Source organism: Perca fluviatilis, chromosome 2, assembly GCF_010015445.1.
Source record: "Perca fluviatilis chromosome 2, GENO_Pfluv_1.0, whole genome shotgun sequence".
NCBI lineage: Eukaryota > Metazoa > Chordata > Actinopteri > Perciformes > Percidae > Perca > Perca fluviatilis.
The window spans coordinates 7612246-7634948 of NC_053113.1; the positions used below are offsets into that span (position 1 = coordinate 7612246).

A 22703-nucleotide genomic window follows, 5' to 3' on the forward strand; every position below is an offset into this window, starting at 1 on the left:
GGATGAGGAGAAGAGGGGAGCAGAGGGATGACGGCGCCACACTCATTGCCATGGAAACCGAGCTGGACAACAGCTACGGCAGCATCACCACGGTAACAGAGAGTGAAATTACTTAATCTTTTTCTGACATTTCTTTCTACTATTCTATTCTACATTCTAACCTACATGTTCCTGATGACACTCACAGACTTTCACTGGTTCTAACCCTAACCCATTCCCTAGCCCCTTACCCTAACCTTGACCATCACAACTAAATGCCTAACCTTAACCCTTACCCTGACCTTGACCATCACAACTAAATGTCTAACCTTAACCCTTACCCTAACCTTGACCATCACAACTAAATGCCTAACCTTAACCCTTACCCTAACCTTGACCATCACAACTAAATGCCTAACCTTAACCCTTACCCTGACCTTGACCATCACAACTAAATGTCTAACCTTAACCCTTACCCTAACCTTGACCATCACAACTAAATGCCTAACCTTAACCCTAATCCTAACCTTAACCATCACAACTAAATGCCTAACCTTAACCCTTACCCTCACCTTAACCATCACAACTAAATGCCTAACCTTAACCCTAATCCTAACCTTAACCATCACAACTAAATGCCTAACCTTAACCCTAACCCTAACCTTAACCATCACAACTAAATGCCTGACCTTAACCCTTACCCTCACCCTAAGGGTTAGGGTTATGGTTGGGGTTAAAGCGCAGCGCCCCGAATGGACACTACGAGGGGCACAAGGGGACCACTGGTGTGAATAAAACACTTTAAAAAACTCCTTAAAAAAACGGGTTCGGTTAAATAAAAAAAGAGGGGGCTGTTTAAAAGACAGCCAGATATTAAAAGGTTAAAAGAACCACTGGATATTAAAACTTTAAATTAAAGGTCACCTCCACAACTACCCTGGTGTCTCTCCTAGAGAAATAATAAAGTAAAAAAAATAAATAAATAAAATATACACCCATACATATACCCTACACACACACATATACACACATACATACATACATACATACATACATATACACATATATACATATATATATATATACACACACACATACATACACATACGTACATACACACACATACATACACATATATATACATACACACATATGTACAGTAGTGTAATAAATAAAAATATATAAAAAGCCTGGTGTCCCAATATAAAATAAATTCTATCCCAATATTAAAACCATGTTATTTCAATTATGTAGACCGGTGTGGCATATCGCTGAGGCTTCGCGTCACTCGCTGTGGCCGAGCCAACCCCTTTTTGTCGCCTTCCCCTCAGCAAACCCCCGGTCCTACTAGTGCCCTCTTTTGCCGTACGGACGAACGCCAGTTGCCCGTCAGCGGGGCGGATGTTTTGACCTATACTAAAAAGGAGTTGCTTTTGACGCTTCCCTGATTAATTTAGTTTATAGAAACACACACGCCCTCCGTCTAAGGAGAGGCCCTCGCCCGGATCAGGGAACCCGGAGGCGAGACAAGAGGTTAGATACACACTACACCAGACGTCCCCAAAACACACGGGCTCTTATCCCCCTGTATATGACAAGCACTGCCCGAGGGGATCTTTAAAACCAATGATTGTTCTTTAGTACCTACGGTCTCAGCCGTCCTCCCAGGGTCACCGGAGGTCCCTTCCTTCTCAAGGACGCCCGCCTTGCCCTTCTTGGTCGCCCGACTGAGAGAGGAGGTGCTCAGAGGCTCTGACCAGGCTGTGATAGGGAGATGCACTCCCACTCGGAGATAACAGGAGGTCTGCGTGTCCAAGTCGATCCCCGCCGGGAGGCAACTCTCCACGGACGGTTAAAGAGGAGTCGCTAACCCCCGTAAGGGGGGAAACCCCACCTGCTTGACAGCGGGCGGTACGATCCCAGAGAAAATAAAGAACTGGCTCCCCTAGTCTAAAATCAGACTCAGGTGATTTTTATTATTTTGTGACAAAAGCAGAAATTAAAAGCAAGTGGTCCTTTACAAAATAAAAATAAAAATAATTAAAGCTGCGAGCAGCGATGGACGGGCCCTCGCGCCTCTGCGCGCGTCGGGGTTACCGGCGGACGCCGCTCCTTGCGACTGTGCATTCGCGCGGCACTCGGACGCCGCAAATCGTCACCAATTAAAAGGGAACTCCCCGCCGAGTTCAACGATACCTCACACAAGACTCTACGTCGTACGGTTCATTAGCTGTGAAAAGGGGCGTGGCTAAAGCATAGGGGGCGGGTCAAACCATAACCAATTAAAAAGGAAGTCTCTGCTGAGTTCAATGACACCTCACACGGGTCTCTACCTTAAACGGTTCAAATGTTATGAAAGGGGGTGTGGCCTGAGTAAGTGGGCGTGGTCATATTATAGGGGGCGGCTCAGTATCACATGTAGACCACACATTCTAAGTTTCATGTAAATCGGATGATGTTTGTCATATATGGCAGATCTGTAGGTGTCCTCAGGCCCGGACCCTTGTCCATCGTGACAAATTTCGGGCAGATACGACAATGTACACTCAAGTTACAACAACTTCTTTGGTCATCGCTAAGCACTCAAAATGGCCGCCACGCCACGCCCACACCGTCTGACGAAAAGTTTTTCTTTTAATAACTTTTCATCGGTAAGGTGTTGGGATGGTACAGACCAAGTTTGATGTCCATCGGATGAAATCTCTAGGAGTTTGTTAAGGTATAGCACCTTGACTTTTTAGGCCTACTTCCTGTTGCCACTAGGGGGCGCTATGACTTTAAGTAAATATCGGCCTTTATTTGTCCTCAGGGTTGGACTCTTATGAATCCTGAAAAGTTTCGAGGTAATCGGACAACGTACACTCGAGTTACACCCACTTCCTGTTTCGGCAGCAAAACGCACAAAATGGCCGCCCCGCCACGGCCACGCCCTATGACGAAAAGTTTTTCTTTTAAGAACTTTTCATCTTTAACATCTTAAGATGGCACAGACCAAGTTTGAAGTTGATCGGATGAAATCTCTAGGAGGAGTTCGTTAAAGTACGACATGTGGAAATGGCCAAAATCGCACTAATTTCGAACTTTGAGATCAAAATGGCGGACTTCCTGTTGGGTTTAGGGTATGGCTGTAATGACGTTTTTTGTACATCTTGACATGTTACATATGTGTACCAAGTTTCGTGAGTCTACGTTAAACGCACTGCAGGGGCTCAATTCACTTAACTTTCTAGGGGGCGCTAGCGAGCCATTTTTGTGCGCCTATTCCCGAAACCCTTAAAATACGTAAATTTTCACCAGACTTGATGCGACCGCCAAATTTGGTGAGTTTTTGAATATATTAAGCCCCTCAAAAAGCCAATTCATTTGACGGGAAAATAATAATAGAAGAAAGAATAATAATAATTCCTTCAGTTTCAATAGGGCCTTCGCCGCTGTCGGCGCTCGGGCCCTAAAAATAAAGATAAAGCCTCCGCTCTAACAGAGGTATTTAAAGCTGCTTCTCTTTTCCTCCTGGCTCTGTCTCTCCCACACTCATAAACGAGCAGGTAATCTCCTTCTTCGATGTCGAAGAGGGTAAATAAATCTTCCCCACAACGCAACGAAGAGAGCGTCTGGGTAAAAACTAAGAGAGAAGAGCACTTTTTTGGCCTCTGTATAACAGAGGTAATCGAAGCCGCTTCTCAGAGATAGTCTTTTTTTCTTTTTCTTTTCCTCCCTTACACTCAGCGAGCGCAAGGGAACCTCTCTCCGGCTGGGAGAGTGATAATGAATCTTCCCCAAAACACAGAAAGCGTAACGGTAGATGGAGAAGGCTTCATGGTATCCCGATGCCACGTAAAGCACTCGGTAAAAGAGCCCGAAGGAAGCCCAAAAGGGACCCAAAAGGGGCCAAAAGGCACCCAAAAGAGGGGCAAAAACACTCATATTTATACACAAAAAACATTTTACTCCTCCTAAAATTATCAAAAGGGACGTACTATATGTACTTCCCTATCCTTGTAAGGTAATGTAGGAAACACTTCACAAATTACGTTACAGTAATGAACTTCATGAACTCTACAGCTCGTGTGCTGTGTATGGCCACACATGTGCCTTCAAGACACACACACACACACACACACACACAGCTGCATGCACCGGTCAAGGCCGCAGCTCCTGCCTGTGCTCTTCTTATCTGTCTAGGTGCTTTCCTACACCTTACAGTTTCTCAAAGAAAACTCTTTCTGTCCTAAAACGCAAAAACAGATCAGTATGTAAGCAAAAGACAGATTAATATATAAGCAAGATATATGTTATTTTTTGGGGGGTTTTCAACACACACACTCTAAGCAATGATATAGTTTGCTTTTCAAAACACATCTATCTAAGTGATTATATGGTTATCTTGTTAATACTGACAACACTATATATGTTGTAAAGCAAGAAATGACATGGATTCTGATATTTCTTCGTTTTTGAGTTTTCATCTGGCCTTGCGGACAACAATTACAAAATTTAAGACATTTAAAAAGGTTATAAATACTGTCTGAATGACTTGCCCTTGAGATTAAAAATATAAATATAAATACACATACCATTAAGAGTTAATAGTAAGTGCTATGTTTAAAAGTGCTTTAAAAGGTAAAAAGTGCCACACAATAAATAACCATAAATAATTTAAAATACATAATAAGGGTTAGGGTTTGGGGTTAGGGTTAGGCCGTAACCTAATTCTATCCCTAATCCTAAAACCAGGTCTTAACCCTCAAACAGCCCTTTAAACTTGGGGGGGTCAAGCATTTTGGCCCCACAAAGCTGTCCGGACCCCACAAGCATACTGGACTCCCGGTTTTTGGACCCCACAAATATAGTTAAACAAGAACACACACACACACACATACAGACACACACACACATACACAAGCTGCAGAGCTTCTGTTAAATCAGCGGCGTCAAACTCAACTGGAAAATAAATCACATCAAGAGTTTATTAACATGCTTTCATTTATTTAAGATAAAAAAAAGTAAATATGTGGACTGGGTTACTACATAGTGTGTCGTAACGGTTTCTCCCAGTTTGGTCGACATTAAACCCTAAAAGACGTCTGACACAGATTTCCTCAGCCATCATACCAAACGACAACAAAGACCCCTAAAAAAGGGACTGAAAAAGTTGAAGAAAGTTGTAACATTTGGAGAAAGAAATTGAGTTTTTGGAGTTTTTTAACTTCTACATTCATGACTTTTAACAACTGACAAATAGAAAAGAAAAGTGAGAAATAGATCCAAAAAGAAACAATATCATAATTCAGTCTGACTCTAGAAGGAAGGGATGGATGAATGGATGAATGGATGAATGGATGAATGGATGAAAAGATGACTGGATGAATAGATGAATGGATGAAGAGATGAAGAGATAAAGAGATAAAGAGATAAAGGGATGAATGTTTCTCTGTGATCCTGCTGTTTGTTTCACCTTTGCTGAATGACTCTGTTTCCCAGAATGCACCTGTTAAACCGCCAGACAGGAACGTCTTCAGTGACGGCTCGACACGAGTTGGTGAGTAAACCAAACGCTCCGCCGTGTCGCTACACCTGAACAGGTGGGAGAACATGGGGGCGGGGGGGGGGGCTTAGTATCTCGGGATGGATTTACGAAAAAACGCCGAAGACTAAATAAATAACAAAAACAATGTGACAAAAACATCAAAAAAATTGTCCAAATAAACTTCGAAAAAAACGACCAAAACTCTTCTGAAGTTCTGAAGAAGCCCAGTTTGTGTGTGTGTCTGTGTGTGTCTGTGTGTGTGTGTGTGTGTGTCTCTGGTTTGAATCCTGTGCTCCTATTGGACAGATTTCGTGTTGGTGTGGGAGGAGCCTATATACTCGCAGAAGGAGGAGAGCACAGGTGTTAGCCCCGCCCACAGCAAGTGGCGGGAGGTGTTTCTGAATAAACTGCAACTCTCCGGACTGCTGCTGGAGCAGGTGAGCGAAACAAACACACATCTGAACAAACACGACTGCTGAACTTCTTCAGATACATATTCCACCAAAGTCTGTGTGTGTATGTGTGTGTGTGTGTGTGTGTGTGTGTGTGTGTGTGTGTCTGTGTGTGTGTGTGTGTGTGTGTGTGTGTGTGTCTGTGTGCGTGTGTGTGTGTGTGTCCTAGGGGAAACCTTGTGAATGTGTGTTAACGTGACGTTTCTCCATGTGTCTCTGCAGAAAGACGTCCTGCAGACGAAGACAAAGGTCCATTTCGTGCTGCTCAGCGCTCCGTGGAGCGTCCTGTGTTTCTACGGCGAGGAGATCAGCCTCAGAGTCCCTCTGCAGGTGGGACAACAACGCAGTGGGACAGATACACAGTGGGACAGAAACACAGTGGAACAACAATGCAGTGGGACAGAAACACAATGGGACAACAACGCAGTGGGACAGATACACAGTGGGACAGAAACAGTGGGACAACAACACAGTGGGACAGATACATTACATTACATGTCATTTAGCTGATGCTTTTATCCAAAGCGACTTACAATTAAGTGCTTTCAACTGTGAAGGTTCAAACTCCAGACAACAAGTAGTATGTGTAAGTACATTAGCTTTAAATAAGCAAAGCTACAAAGAGACATGAAAGTGCAGGTTCAGGTTTTTATTTTTTTTATTTTTTTTTTATCCAAGGTGTAGTCGAAAGAGATGTGTTTTTAGCCTTTGGCGGAAGATGTGTAGGCTTTCAGCCATTCTGATTTCGATGGGGAGCTCATTCCACCATTTGGGAGCCAGGACAGTGAACAGTCTGGATTTCGTTGAGTGATTAGTTCTCCCTCGCTGTGGGGGGGGGCAGCAAGCAGTTTGGCTGATGCAGAGCGAAGTGGGCGGGTTGGGGTATATGGTTTGACCATGTCCTGGATGTAAGCTGGGGCTGATCCGTTCGTGAACCTGTATGTAAGTACTAGTGTCTTGAAGCAGCAATTGGTAGCCAGTGAAGAGAACGGAGGAGCGGAGTAGTGTGAGAGAACTTGGGGAGGTTGAAGACAAGTCGAGCTGCTGCGTTCTGAATGAGCTGCAGGCGTCGGATGGCACATGCAGGGAGGCTAATCAGGAGGGAGTTGCAGTAGTCTAGACGTGAGATGACTAGAGCCTGAACCAGAACCTGAGCCGCCTTCTGCGTTAGAAGGGGACGTATCCTTCTGATGTTATGCAGCATGTATCTACACGATCGGGTGGTTGCAGCAATGTTAGCAGTGAAGGAGAGTTGGTCGTCAAGTGTCACACCCAGGTTTTTAGCAGTCTGGGTGGGGACTACCACAGAGGTGTCAATTGTTATAGTCAGGTTTGAATGACCCGAGAGAGTTGGTGTACAGAGAAAAGAGGAGGGGACCCAGGACTGATCCCTGAGGAACCCCAGTTTTGAGTGGAGGTTAACGGGTCTCAGGTGCTTTGACTGATTAGCCAGGGTGTGGGTCTGTGTTGGTCTGATTTTAGCTTGCTTATGTAGTCAGAATCAGGTGGGGAGGCCACACCCTGGCTAATCAGTCAAAGCAACTGAGAGCCGTTAACCTCCACTCCCAAAAGTCACACTTCACACTAACTAGTTTCACTTTAACAAGAATCACTAAATTTGGCCTAACACAAACAGTCCAGCAGAAAACACACAGCAGTAGTAGAAAGTAGAAAAAGCAGCAAAAACCCAAATAAAGTAAGTATTTAGCTTAATATCAACCAGTCCAGTAGTCAGTTCCTTCAGAAATCCAAAGCACACTGTGGGACACAGTGGGACAGAAACACAGTGGGACAACAACGCAGTGGGACAGATAACACAGTGGGACAGAAACACAGTGGGACAGAGACACAGTGAGACAGAGACACAGTGGGACAGTGTGATTATTTACATGGAGTCTGGTGGAGGTATGCTGCCTCTATACACGCTAAAAGTCCTGATTATTTACATGGAGTCTGGTGGAGATATGCTGGCTCTATACACGCTAAAAGTAGTGATTATTTACAGTGCCTTGCGAAAGTATTCGGCCCCCTTGAACTTTTCGACCTTTTGCCACATTTCAGGCCTCAAACATAAAGATATAAAACTGTAATTTTTGTGAAGAATCAACAACAAGTGGGACACAATCATGAAGTGGAACGAAATTTATTGGATATTTCAAACCTTTAAACAAATAAAAACTGAAATATTGGCGTGAAAATTATTCACCCCTTAAGTTAATACTTTGTAGCGCCACCTTTTGCATTACAGCTGTAAGTCGCTTGGGGTGTCTATCATTTTGCACACGAACACTTTTGCCATTCCTCCTTGCAAAACAGCTCGACTAGTGAGGTTGGATGGAGACGTTTGTGAACAGCAGTTCAGTTCTCCACAGATTCTCGATTGATCAGGTCTGGACTTTGACTTGGCATTCTAAACCTATATGTTATTTGTGAACCATTCCATTGTAGGTTTTGCTTTATTTTTGGATATTGTTTGTTGGAAGAACAATCCATCTCAGTCTTTGCAGACTCCACAGGTCTCAAATTCCTTATTTGCTCATCCATCTTCCCATCAATTTTAACCATCTCTCTCAAAAAAACAACCAAACACCAACAGTGTTTGTAACAAACTTTTATTAAATCACACTCATTTTGCCAGGTGGCACTTAACAACTATAATTATCTCTTCCAAGGCACTTCATAGTACTCCAGAGAAGACCAGAGCAACCAATATTACTTACAGTTCCTTCTGAAATGTCACTAACTCCCACAACAATCTCGGACCTGCTGGTGTGTCTGCATGATTCCTGCGCTAACGGCAAATTAAACACAAAAAAAAAAGACACGACCTGGGAGTTCGACGAAAAGGGAACATATTTGTTAAAAATGAAATAAATTCCACTATAATTAGGACCCACTTGTTGTTGATTCTTCACAAAAATTACAGTTTTATATCTTTATGTTTGAGGCCTGAAATGTGGCAAAAGGTCGAAACGTTCAAGGGGGCCGAATACTTTCGCAAGGCACTGTACATGGAGTCTGGTGGGTTTGGTGGTGGTGATTTCAGGGCTGTTTTCCAACAGTACAGGGCTGCCGGTTGGAATCAAACCCCGGCCGCAGCGGGAAGGACTGAGCCTACATGGGGCCCGCTCTCTTTTTCAATGCTTGTTTTGATTCTTTTAAAAACAAATGTTCCCTTTGACCTTTTTCCACAAGGCTTTCTTCAGAGCTTTCGATGCTTTTTTTCAATCTTCTGACGCTTGTATTTCGTGTACCGCTGTAGGTGGTCAATGCTCCGATCATTAACTGGTCCGAGCACTTCCTGTCCCAGCTGTCCCTCCCCAACCCTCTGTCTCAGGATGTCCCGAACCCCCCGCTGGAGTACTTCACCTGCCAGTTCAGGACCAACAAGCTGCACAGGTGAAATATCAAACGACCCTATTTTCAAATGGTTTTGTGTGAAAACAGACAAAAACGTTGGAAAACAGCCTTGAAATCACCATCACCAAACCCACCAGACTCCATGTAAATAATCACTACTTTTAGTGTGTATAGAGCCAGCATAGTTCCACCAGACTCCATGTAAATAATCACTACTTTTAGTGTGTATAGAGCCAGCATATTTCCACCAGACTCCATGTAAATAATCAGGACTTTTAGCGTGTATAGAGCCAGCATATTTCCACCAGACTCCATGTAAATAATCAGTACTTTTAGCGTGTACAGAGCCAGCATATTTCCACATGTAAATGGATAAATTAAAGTTTCAGAGATTGTTGTTCCCATCAGACACTCAGACACAGAAACATGGAGACATAGATTCCAGGCTGGACAGTAATATATAGTACAGAATTTAAAGATTAAGAGATTATTTCTGTCTGCAGTTTTCTGGGCATCGAGGACAGAGAGACATTCTTCAAGACAACTCAGAGACACAAGGTGGTGAGTAGGACTCAACATCTCACACACACACACACACACACACACACACACACACACACACACACACACACACACACATACATACACACATGCACGCACAGACACACACACACACACACACACACATACATAAACACATGCACGCACAGACACACACACATACGCACACAGACAGACAGACAGACACACACACACACAAAACACACTGACACACACACACACAAAACTCACTGACACACACACATACACACATACACACAGACACACACACACATGCACATACAAACACACATAGTAACACTAATGCACACACGCAGTAACACACACACACACACACACACACACACACACAGAGTATGTATCATCATGTGTTGTGTGTCCCGTCCTGCAGCTGTACGAGATCCTGGCCCGGACTCCGTATGGTTCGGTGAAGAAGGGCGAGGTGGGAATCGACCGGCTGCTGAGTGAGAAGGTCTTCTCTGCTGCCTACCCGCTGCATGAGGTAACCCTAACCCAGGTTATATGGGACGTAAACATTAACCCTAACCCAGGTTATATGGGACGTAAACATTAACCCTAATCCAGGTTATATGGGACGTAAACATTAACCCTAACCCTGGTTATATGGGACATACACATTAACCCTAACCCAGGATATATGGGACATAAACCATCCATCCATCCATCTTTGTCCGCTTATCCGGTATCGGGTCGCGGAGGGAGCAGCTCCAGCAGGGGACCCCAAACTTCCCTTTTCAGGGCCACATTAACCAGCTCTTACTGGGGGATCCTGAGGTGTTCCCAGGCCAGGTTGGAGATATAATCCGTCCACCTAGTCCTGGGTCTTCCCTGAGGCCTCCTCCCAGATGGACATCCCTCCACCTAGTCTTGGGTCTTCCCCGAGGCCTCCTCCCAGCTGGACGTGGCTGGAACACCTCCATAGGGAGGCGTCCAGGGGGCATCCTTACCAGATGCCCGAACCACCTCAACTGGCTCCTTTCCACGCAAAGGAGCAGCGGCTCTACTCCAAGCTCCTCACGGATGACTTAGCTTCTCACCCTATCTCTAAGGGAGTCTCCAGCCACCCTCCTGAGGAAACCCATTTTGGCCGCTTGTACCCTGGATCTCGTTCTTTCAGTCATGACCCAGCCTTCATGACCATAGGTGAGGGTAGGAACGAAAACTGACCGGTAGATCGAGAGCTTTGCCTTCTGGTTCAGCTCTCTTTTAGTCACAACGGTGTGATAAATTGAATGTAATACCGCACCCGCTGCGCTGCCCTGAGAAGCGACCCCCTCACCCCATACTCCCGCAGCACCTCCCACAGTATCTCCTGGGGGACCCGGTCATACACCTTCTCAAGATCCACAAAGCACATGTAGACCGGTTGGGCATACTCCCAGGCTCCCTCCAGGATCCTTGTGAAAGTGAAGAGCTGGTCCGTATTGTTCCTTTTCAACCCGAGGTTCAACTATCGCCCGAATCCTCCTTTCCAGCACCTTGAAGACTTTACCAGGGAGGCTGAGAAGTGTGATACCCCTGTAATTGGCACACACCCTCTGGTCTTCCTTTTTGAAAAGGGGAACCACCACCCCAGTCTGCCACTCCTTAGGCACCGTCCCAGACTTCCAGGCATGTCAACAAAGACAGTACCCCTCAATACCCAGAGCTTTCAGCATTTCTGGACGGATCTCATCAATACCAGGGGCTTTGCCACTGTGAAGTTGTTTGACTACATCAGCGACTTCCACCAGGGAAATTGACGACAATCCCCCATCATCCTCTAGCTCTGCCTCTGACATAGAGGGCGTATTAGCTGGATTTAGGAGTTCCTCAAAGTGCTCCTTCCACCACCCTATTATCTCCTCAGTTGAGATCAACAGTGTCCTATCCTTCCTGTCCACCGCTTGGATGGTTCCCCGCTTCCCCCTCCTGAGATTCCAAACGGTTTTCCAGAAGTACCTTGGTGCCGACCGGAGGTCCTTCTCCATGTCTTCTCCGAACTTCTCCCACACCCGCTGCTTTTCCTCTTTCACGGCAGAGGCTGCTGCCCTTCAGTACCCTGCAAGCCTCCAGTGTCCTCTGGGATAACATATCCCGGAAAGACTCCTTCAGTTGGACAGCTTCCCTGACCACCGGTGTCCACCACGGTGCTCGTGGGTTACCGCCCCTTGAGGCACCTAAGACCCTGAGACCACAGCTCCTGTCCGCAGCTTCAGCAATGGAATCTTTGAAGATTGTCCACTCGGGTTCAATGCCCTCAGCCTCCACAGGGATGCACGAAAAGCTCCGCCGGAGGTGTGAGTTGAAAGTCTGTCGGACAGGTGCCTCCTCCAGACTACCCGTTTGGGCATACCAGGTCTGTCCAGAGTCTTCCCCCACCACCTTACCCAACTCACCACCAGATGGTGATTGGTTGACAGCTCCCCCCCCTCTTCACCCGAGTTTCCAAAACATACAGCCTCAGATCAGAATAAACTATTTTAAAATCGATCATTGACCTTCGGCCTAGGGTGCTCTGGTACCAGGTACACTTATGAGCATCCCTATGTTCGAACATGGTGTTTGTTATAGACAGTCCATGACTAGCACAGAAGTCCAACAACAGACAACCACTCTGGTTAAGATCAGGGAGGCCGTTCCTCCCAATCATGCCTCTCCATGTGTCTCTCCATCATTGCCCACGTGCGCGTTGAAGTCCCCCAGCAGAACTATGGAGTCCCCCACTGGAGCCCCATGCAGGACTCCACTCAAGGTCTCCAAGAAGGCCGAATACTCTGAACTCTTGTTTGGTGCATATGCACAAACAACAGTCAGAGTTTTCCCCCCACAACCCGCAGGCGTAGGGAGGCAACCCTCTCGTCCACCAGTGTAAACTCCAGCGTAGCGGCGCTCAGCCGGGGGCTTGTGAGTATCCCCACACCCGCCTGGTGCCTCACACCCTGGGCAACTCCGGAGAAGAAAAGAGTCCAACCCCTGTCCAGGAGTATGGTTCCAGAACCGAGACTGTGCGTAGAGGTAAGCCCCACCAGATCTAACTGGTAGCACTCCACCTCCCGCACCAGTTTCGGCTCCTTCCCCCACAGAGAGGTGACATTCCACGTTCCCAGAGCCAGCGTCTGCTGCCCGGGTCCCAGCGGTTCCTCCCACAGGTGGTGGGCCCATAGGATGGAGAGAGAGGTGCCACGTAGCTTTTTCGGGCTGTGCCTGGCCGGACCCAGTGGCAAACCCGGCCACCGGCCTCCATCTGGGACTGGCTCTAGACGGGGGCCCCGGGCTTCTTCCGGGCAGGGTAACTCTATCTCTTCCTCCTTCACTCATAGGGTTTTTGAACTATTCTTTGTCTGGCCCCTTACCTGAGACCACTTTGGGAGACCCTACCAGGAGCACAAAGCTCCAGACAACACAGCCCTCAGGTTCATAGGGACACACAAACCTCTCCACCACTAATATATGAGGAAAAGAGATAAATTAATGTCAGAGGCAAGCTTATCAGGAGATAATGGATTATGGGAAAGGTACAAGCAATTAAGAAATTTTGTTACAAAGTTAAACAGAACAAAAAAGAACTATTATGAATATAAATTTGAGGAAGTAAAATCTAATAGGAATAAATTATGGAATACATTAAATCAATTAACAGGGCGGGGAGATAGATCTGTACCAACGTTTTTAGATGTAGGTGATACTTTTTTGACTAAACCTGCTGATATAGCTAATTATTTAGGAGATTATTTTACAAAGAAAGTTCAGAATTTACAACAAGAGATGATTTCACAAGAATACCCTGATTTATCTTTTAAGACAATTAAAGATACAATCATGTATAATAAATCATGTACATTTAAATTTGACAAAGTAAGTATTATTATAGTAGAAAACATATTAAAGTGAATGAAAGATAAACCTCCTGGTATTGATGAACTGGATGTTAAGTTATTAAAGATGGTTGTTGATGTGATTACTATGCCTATATGTTATATTATTAATTTGAGTTTAGAAAAATGTGTTTTTCCTGCTAACTGGAAAAAAGTTAAAATTGTGCCTCTTCCTAAAAACAAAAGGGAACATTTCTCTGGGAAAAATAGCAGTTTGATTTAATTGATTATGATCTATTATTGAAAAAATTAAGTTGTTATGGATTTGAAAAGTGTGCAATCCAATGGATCTATAGCTATATTACTAATAGGGAGTTTAATGTACTGTTTAATGGCAGTTATTCTGAGATAAAGGTTCAGCGTTGTGGGGTGCCTCAAGGGAGTTGTCTTGGACCACTGTTATTTTCTATTTTCATTAATGATCTGTCTTTTATTGTGGGGTGTGCCACTATTGCCCTTTATGCAGATGATTTGACTATTTTTGTGTCTGATCATGACTCTACCAGACTTAATACTGTATTAAATAATTAACTAAAATTAATTGAAAATTGGAATAGAGAAAATAAGTTAATTATTAATGTTGCGAAGAGTAAATGTATGATGTTGGGATCTAATCATCTTTTAAAAGATTCCCCTGCTCTGAACTTGTCAGTTGGTGGTTTGATCATTGAACAAGTGGCTGAGGCCAAATTGCTCGGCGTGATTGTGGACAGCAGGTTGACATGGAACGCTCAGATTAAACTAATATTGAATAAAATGGAAATGCATACTGATTCGCATACGGAAACTTTTGGTGGAATCAATAGTTTTGTGTCATCTGGACTATTGTTCCATCATTTGGGCTGCAACTACAGAGAATAATTTAAACAGATTACAGATTGCACAAAATAAAGTTTCTCGGCTTGTCCTAAACTGTTCTTTTAGAACAAGTATTACGGACATGCACAATCGGTTATCATGGCTTCATGTAAGAAGCAGAATTAATTATTCTCTTATTAAATTCTTAAAAAGTATAATTATTACAAAAGCACCAGAAATTATTTATAAAAGATTGTCTTTCTTCAGTGTCGTTCTTCATTCCACTCGCCAATCAAGTGAAGGGCGTTTCTTATTACCGGTCTGTCCAACAAATCAACTGCAAAGAACATCGTGTTATAGAGCAATGGTGGCATGGAACTTGCTCCCGTTATATTTGGTTTCAGAGAGATAAGTTTCTCCAAAAGACTTAGACTGTATTTATTTACTTTGGAGTAACTGTAATCATGTTATTAATAATGACTGTATAATGAGCTACGGCAATTGAAATGTGATTTTTATTTTATATTATACCCTGTGAGTGGTAATATTTTTATATTATATTTGTATATGTTTAGTGTGTATGTGTTGTGTTGTGTTGTGTGTATGTTTGTTAGTTAGTTGATGTAGAAGATGTTGGGAGCACTTCTGTATTTGTCTTCATTGTTGTACAGCTTTGATGTTAGTATTTTGGTAAAAATTGTTAAGACCCCAGGAAGAATAGCTGCTGCTTAATGGAGTAGCTAATGGGGATCTAAATAATAAACAATAAACCACGATAAGGTGATGGTTCCCAGAGAGGATTATAAACATTAAAGGAACAAGCCGACTTATTGGGACTTTAGCTTATTCACCATAACCCCCAGAGTTAGATAAGTCCATACATACCCTTCTCATCTCCAACTAGCCTAGCTTTGCACAGATCCTGGAGGTCCATCTATCCTACTGCTCCCAATAAGTGACAAAATAACGCCAACATTTTCCTATTTACATGTTGTGATTTGTATAGTCACGTGTACAAATAATAAATTGACATGAGACACAGCCATCTTCTAACCGTATACATACTGGGAACTATACTAACTATTCTATCTCAGAAAGGCAAAGCACTGCTACTTCTGCTACTTGGGCGGAGTGATAGGCTTGCATCACCTGATAAGCCCAATGCGTATCAATGCTTCACCTTGTGTGTGTGTGTCTGTCTGTCTGTCTGTTCCTTCTCTCCCGGTGTTTCTTTCAGGGCGGTTTCCAGCCACCGACCCCCCCGGTGTTCCCAGAGTCCTTCGGTCTGAGACAGATCCTGTACACGTACTGGGCCACGTGGTCGTCATGGAGACACTACCAGCCTCTGGATCACATCCGGGAATACTTCGGGGAGAAGATAGCGCTGTACTTCGCCTGGCTCGGTGAATATTAACTCAGTGGTCCGCATAAGCTTGTTTCATGCTACAAACACATTGGATTAGCATGATAACATGTCCCAGAGAAAGATCAAGTGGGTACACATCTGTTATTAACCCCTAGGTTCGTTTTGCGCCGGAATTGTCCTTTAATAAAATTGAGATATGTCATGCAAGGGATTGGTGCCATAGGGTTTAACCAAAATCTAATTTTAGCTACATTGGTTTGCATTAAGCTAGCCGTAAACCCCACTTTAGCTGCTAGTGTTAGCAAACACTAGCTAGTCTGAGAACAGTCTGTTAACATGAATATTTGCAAGCCTCCAAGTTTGATAGCAACTCTATGCATGATTCCACGGTAAACCAGAGTTATAGCATTAGTCGTGTTTTCCAGATTCTTGTCATTTATTGTACATGCTACCTTATATTTACCAGTTTTCAGCTCAGCAGCCTCGGTTTTGCATATTCTAAGCTAGCCGTAAACCCCCATTTGGCTGCTACATTCCCAGTGTTAGCTAATGCTAGCTAGTCTGTTAACATGAATATCTGCAAGCCTCCAAGCACAGAGGTCACACTTTAAATCCTACTTGTTGCCTTTCACCATTCACTTATTTAACTGCTGTTCATCCCTTCACATGTCATCTATACAGTTTGTTATTAGTACTCTGACTCAAGTAATCTGAGTAATTTTTTCCATTGTTTGTCTGTCTGCAGGTTTCTACACCGGCTGGCTGCTACCAGCGTCTCTGGTTGGTCTGGTGGTCTTCCTGTTTGGGTTCTGGCTCGTGGCCACCGATGTTCCCGCGTACGTATTCACTCTTTCACGCTCTGCCCCTCAACGTACTACGAATTCACTCTGTCACTCTCTGCCTTTGACTGTGTGTGTGTTTGTGTGTGTGTGTGTGTGTGTGTGTGTGTATGTGTGTGTGTCTGTGTGCCTGTGTGTGTGCGTGTCTGTGTGCCTGTGTGTTTGTGTGTGTGCCTGTGTTTTTGTGTGTGTGTGTGTGAGAGACTCTGTGTGTGTTTGTGTGTCTGTGTGCCTGTGTGTGTGTGTGTGTGTGTGTGTGTGTGTGTGTGTGTGTGTGTGTGTGTGTGTGTGTGTGTGTGTGTGTGTGTGTGTGTGTGTGTGTGTGTAGGATGGAGTTGTGTGACAGCGGGGACAGCTTCATCATGTGTCCTCTCTGTAAAGTCTGCACTCAATGGAACTACTCCAGCATCTGCCTAACCTTCAAGGTACCTGTCTGTCTGTCTGTCTGTCTGTCCAACAGGGTCTTTGTTTCATGCTTTTGTAGATGTTTTTTAGGTGCTTTTTGACCTTTTTGGTCGATTTTTTTCCAAATTTTTCTGTGTTTTCTTTTTGCATGTGTTTGAATTTTTTAGTGCTTTTTAAAATGCTTTTTGGCCTATTGTTGACCTGTCAGTTTGTCCACCTCTGTGTCTCTGCAGGCCGGTATCCTGTTTGATAACGGAGGAACAGTGTTTTTCAGTGTCTTCATGTCTCTGTGGGCCGTCACCTTTCTGGAGTACTGGAAGAGAACTTGTTCGGCTCTGTCTCACCGCTGGGACTGCTCCGAGTTCGAGGACATCGAGGTGCATGTCTCACTTAAACTAAACACTAAATAACTCAAAAAAATAAAAAGCATTGTCCTTCAGTGCCTCGTCCTTTTAGAATCAGAAAGAAGTTTATAGCCCCCGTAATTACCCTCTAAGACAGAGTGTAGGGTAATTACCCTCTAAGACAGAGTGTAGGGTAATTACCCTCTAAGACAGAGTGTAGGGTAGTTACCCTCTTAAACAGAGTGTAGGGTAATTACCCTCTAAGACAGAGTGTAGGGTAGTTACCCTCTAAGATAGAGTGTAGGGTAGTTACCCTGCGTGGAATTGGCCTTGATGGTTGGTGTTTCCATTTTTTTGTTCCTGTTGTTTGGAAGTTTCTGATGATTGTCGTCCCTCTGTCCTCCCCAGGAGCGACCGCGTCCAGAGTTCACCGCCATGGCGCCGATGACCATGAGGAACCCGGTTACCGGAGCAGAGGAACCCTACTTTCCTGAAAAGAAACGGCTCAACAGAACTCTGACCGGCTGCATGGTCATCATTGTTTTGGTGAGTCTCCCGACCTTTAAAGCATGTGTGTTTGTGTGTGTGTGTGTCTTTGTGTTTGTGTGTGTGTCTTTGTTTGTGTGTGTGTGTGTGTGTGTTTAAAGCCCAGTTCAGACCAAAGATTCGCGACTTGAAATTTGCAACTTCTTGCAACGTGTTCGTCTGCAGCATCCTGAAACCTGCCAGTTCACACCAATTTCTATTGGCTGTAGAAACAGGAGACATCTCTTACGTTCTAAAACCAGCCACCAGCTGACTTCTCTATTGGCTGGCTTTGCTTTAACATTGGGAGGGGGCACATTATAACCAGCCAGGGGGGTCTGGGTGTATCTAGAATAATTTTGGCGTCAAACTATTCATTTCCTCCACTCTGGTGAATTATCTTGCAACAATATATGATGCACATGTCTTTATTTATGTAAAAGGAAGTGAATCTTTTTCTGCATTGTTCATAACTTTCTGCACAGTCACAACATCAAACATGTTTGGTCATGTTTTTTGAGGAATCGTGTACATCTTGTTAACCTTGTTAAAGCCAGAAGCTCCAAACACTCCCAATGTTTCAAAGTAGACTTTATATGTCACAGTTACTATTTTCCTTCAGATAGTTTATAGATCTGGACATTTCCGAGCAAACTTGAAGGCAGCATATTTTTTTAGGGGTACAAATCTGCCTCTTCTAAATATTGCGGGTGGTGGGGACATATGTATCCCCCTCAGAAACATATGCATATGGTAGTAGCAGTAAGTTGAACTTACTGTGTGCAGATTGCTGTGGTGCTGATGTTCCTCATCGCCATCATTCTGTATCGCACGATCCTGAGAATTGTCATCTCCAAGTCTAACAACTTCTTATCGTTCTCTGTGAGTACAACACAACACACCTACACTACTTCTTTATATATGAATAAGGTTTAATAGACACTTCAGAAGCCCCAGGACGCTTCCCTGAGGGACTCCAGGCAGCTTCCCTGAGGGACTCCAAGACGCTTCCCTAAGAGACTCCAGGATGCTTCCCTGAGGGACACCAGGACAATATATTGACTTCACACTTCTGTTATGCTGTGTGCTACTTTCAATCTATTTTTCACTGACTCTTTGACTCTTTTGATGTTTCTTTTAAGCCTTTGATGGTTTTATGACATTTTTACAGTTTGTGCATCTGTGTGTGTGTGTGTGTGTGTGTGTGTGTGTTTGTGTACGTCTGTCTGTGTGCGTGCGTGCCTATGTGATTGTGTGTGTGTGTGCCTGTGTGTGTGTGTGTGTCTGTGTACCTGTGTGTGTGTTTGTGTCCGTCTGTCTGTGTGCGTGCGTGCCTGTGTGATTGTGTGTGTGTGTGTGTGTGTGTCTGTGTGTCTGTGTGCCTGTGTACCTGTGTGTGTGTGTGTGTGTGTGTGTGTGTGTGTGTGTGTGTGTGTGTGTGTGTGTGTGTGTGTGTGTGTGTGTCTGTGTGTGTAGGCTGCAAGGATAGCCAGTCTTTCAGGATCTGTTTTGAACCTCTTCATCATCCTCATGTTGTCCAAAGTTTACACGTCTCTGGCCAACGTCCTCACTTGCTGGGGTGAGTCACACTTTAGACTGAACGTCATGCTCTCTCCTTTTTCTAGTGGTGATACATTATCCAAATAGTTGTTTGTTTAACGGTCTAATCATTTCAGTGTGTGTGTGTGTGTGTGTGTTTGTGTGTGCTTGTGAGTGTTTGTGCGTGCGTGCATCTGTGCGTGCATGTGTGTCTGTGCATGTGTGTGTGTGTGTCTGTCTTTCTGTGTGTGTGTGTGTGTGTGTGTGTGTGTTTTCTCTCAGAGATGCATCGGACTCAGACTAAATATGAAGACATGTTCATCCTCAAAGTTTTCATCTTAAAGTTCGTCAATTTATTCTCAGCTCCAGTTTACATTGCCTTCTTCAAAGGAAGGTGAGGACGGCTTCAACCAATCACAGCGAGGCTCGCAGTTTCAGCCAATCATCAATCAAAAATGATATATATATGTATTGATGCTGCACTTTCATATTTCATTATTTAAAGATAATGTACTTGTTGTCTGGAGTTTGCACCTTCAGGGTTGAAAGCACTTAATTGTAAGTCTCTTTGGATAAAAGCCTCAGCTAAATGACATGTAATGTAATGTAATGTAAAGATGTCCAGTATAGAATTCAATTTAAAATCCTGGTCCTTACTTTTAGAGCCCTGAATGTTCGAGTTCCTCCCCACATCTCTGACTTGATTCAGGTTCACACTCCCATCCGTAGTCTGAGGTCATTAGGTCATAGGCTATTAGTGGTTCCCCGCACTCATTTTAAAACGAGAGGGGATCGATCATTTCCAGGCCATGGCTCCTAGGCTGGGGAATGACTTGCCTCCCTTTCCACGTTGTGTTAATTCTGTTGAATCTTTTAAAGGCATACTATGCAACATTTCTCTCTTTGGTCCCCCTACAGCTCACAAGCTGTAGTTCCAATGAAAAAAGTTGCATAGTATGCCTTTAAAAAGCAATTTAAGACTCTATGTAATGTAATGTAATGTAATGTAATGTATCACAGCGAGTCTTGCAGGTTCATCTGCAGAGCCCTGCCTTGTCGGGCTGAAACAGGAAGCAGCTGTTGAGTCAGATTCACAGTTTTTACTTTCAAAATAAAACCAATCAAATGAGAACATGAAGGCAGGATGCCGGGTTGTTGCACATAAGAAGTAAAACGCAGCAGCTCAATGAAAGTTGGAGCCACAGCGCCTCCCGCAGGCTCAAGATGAAAACACAATGCCTCTTTTCATTGTCTGCTCTGCAGCCAAACATTATTCCATCCCACAAAAAAACTTTATTTAAAGCTTTAGTGGAGATCTCAAATTTCCAAATATCTTAAATTTGCCTGAATTTTGCCATAGTGTAAAAAAAGCAACATGCAGATGAATAGTTAAATATATTGACGCTGTCTGTCTGTCTGTCTGTCTCTCTCTCTCTCTCTCTCTCTCTCTCTGTCTGTCCGTCTGCCTGTCTGTCTGTCTGTCTGTCTAGGTTCATTGGTTACCCTGGAAATTACAACACTCTGTTTGGACTCCGTAACGAAGACGTGAGTCTGTCTGTTTTATAGTTTTTGTTTTAGTCGCTTTGGTACATTTCTCAGATCAGAACTGAAATTCTCAAAACTACCTGTTCAATCTTCACATCATTGTGTCACGTGTGCACGTCAACAAAGCAGTTTCTCATTGTGTCAGGTGTGCACGTCAACAAAGCAGTTTCTCATTTCTTTGAACAAGTTGCAAAGGCTTTGGTAGATTCATGCAAATGATTATGTAAATTTCTCTGCTGTATACATATATACTGCTACATTATCAATTGCTTATGTATGTTGATCAAAATGTATAATGGGTCTCTGTTGAATAGTCTCACCCCCACAACATTTAGGCATACGTCTGTACATGCAAAAAGGTTGAACAAGTTGTCATAATATGTCAAGCATATTTCTATACATTTCCATTAGACTTTTTTTCTACTTTCTACGCTGCAGAGAAAATATTCATTGTAATGTGGATGAGAATTTAAGGCCCAAACAGACAGGAACGTCAGGAGTTGTAGGAATCTATCTATCTATCTATCTATCTATCTATCTATCTATCTATCTATCTATCTATCTATCTATCTATCTATCTATATACCAATCTACAAATCTAACAAATATTTGGACCATTTGTGTTTAATCACGTTACTCGCATACCCACCGGTGTACAGCTGTAGGCACACACACATCAAATCAAGCTTTATTTGTCATTGCATAAATACAGTGTATTATATTTCCATTAGACTTTTTTTCTAAATCGGTCCTGAATTGGTAAATTGCTCCCAGGTGAATCTTGACTTCCTGCATGCACAGTTTGGAGATTGTCCTATGTTCACATTTTCTTTGTGGTATGCAGTGATGTCTTTTCCGTTCTGTATCGCAATGATATGGTCTGTTAACAAATGACAGTACAAACAGTAAAAGTGTAAATGGGAATCTTAGTCCAATCAAACTCCCACACACACTAAGGTGTAACCTACAATTTACAATACTTGTCATCAAAACTTTAGCCATACTTTAAAGCAGAACATCCCTCCAGAGTACACTGTTATAGTGACAACATTATATTGTTATATTGAGAATTTGTGACTAGAGTCTCTCAAAATCTGATGAAAATCTTTTAAACTGACCTTTGTTGATCTGAAATGAAGACAGATTCAGCAACTGCACTATTTCTCTCTTAAAATGTTTTCAGAAACACGTTTCGGTGAACTATTTTAGTACAATATGAGATTGTATTCTGAACAAGCCGCCATGACTGTCTGGCTTTGAATTTCAGGAGAAGCCAGACCCACGTGACGCGTTCGTCCAATCAGCTGCCGGTTTTCATTTTTTGGGCAACAATACAGATTAGCTGCTGTTATGGAGACGTATTACGTCTCGTCTCTTCGGTGTGTTCTGATGCATTTTTTTTACCAACTCGGCGAGACTGATCAGTCCAACTGGCTTTACTGCCGACGATCGGCTGTCTGGTTGGCGTGTCAGCAGCTCTAGGAGTAGGTCTGTTTGGTTCCGCGACAGTTTTTTCCCTGACTTCTTTTCTATGTGTTTTTCTTTTGACCCTTTACTTCTTGCAGTGTGGAGCCGGTGGTTGTCT

At 43.7% G+C, this 22703-nt stretch overlaps 1 protein-coding gene across 1 annotated transcript in view; it reads left to right on the forward strand.

Moving 5' to 3' along the window:
* Window positions 1-2: 2 nt before the first annotated feature.
* LOC120551040 (anoctamin-7-like) overlaps window positions 3-22703 on the forward strand; it is a 27764-nt gene continuing 5063 nt past the window's right edge. Inside the window, exons 1-17 of the mRNA XM_039788170.1 lie at window positions 3-92; window positions 5461-5518; window positions 5813-5943; window positions 6181-6288; window positions 9221-9357; window positions 9822-9879; window positions 10271-10381; window positions 15793-15958; window positions 16667-16757; window positions 17089-17185; window positions 17399-17542; window positions 17918-18055; window positions 18821-18916; window positions 19511-19613; window positions 19856-19967; window positions 21064-21118; window positions 22684-22703. The exon at window positions 22684-22703 is cut by the window's right edge and continues 78 nt beyond it. Coding sequence (XP_039644104.1) covers window positions 3-92; window positions 5461-5518; window positions 5813-5943; window positions 6181-6288; window positions 9221-9357; window positions 9822-9879; window positions 10271-10381; window positions 15793-15958; window positions 16667-16757; window positions 17089-17185; window positions 17399-17542; window positions 17918-18055; window positions 18821-18916; window positions 19511-19613; window positions 19856-19967; window positions 21064-21118; window positions 22684-22703 — 1715 coding nt within the window. The remainder of the gene's footprint in view (window positions 93-5460; window positions 5519-5812; window positions 5944-6180; window positions 6289-9220; window positions 9358-9821; window positions 9880-10270; window positions 10382-15792; window positions 15959-16666; window positions 16758-17088; window positions 17186-17398; window positions 17543-17917; window positions 18056-18820; window positions 18917-19510; window positions 19614-19855; window positions 19968-21063; window positions 21119-22683) is intronic.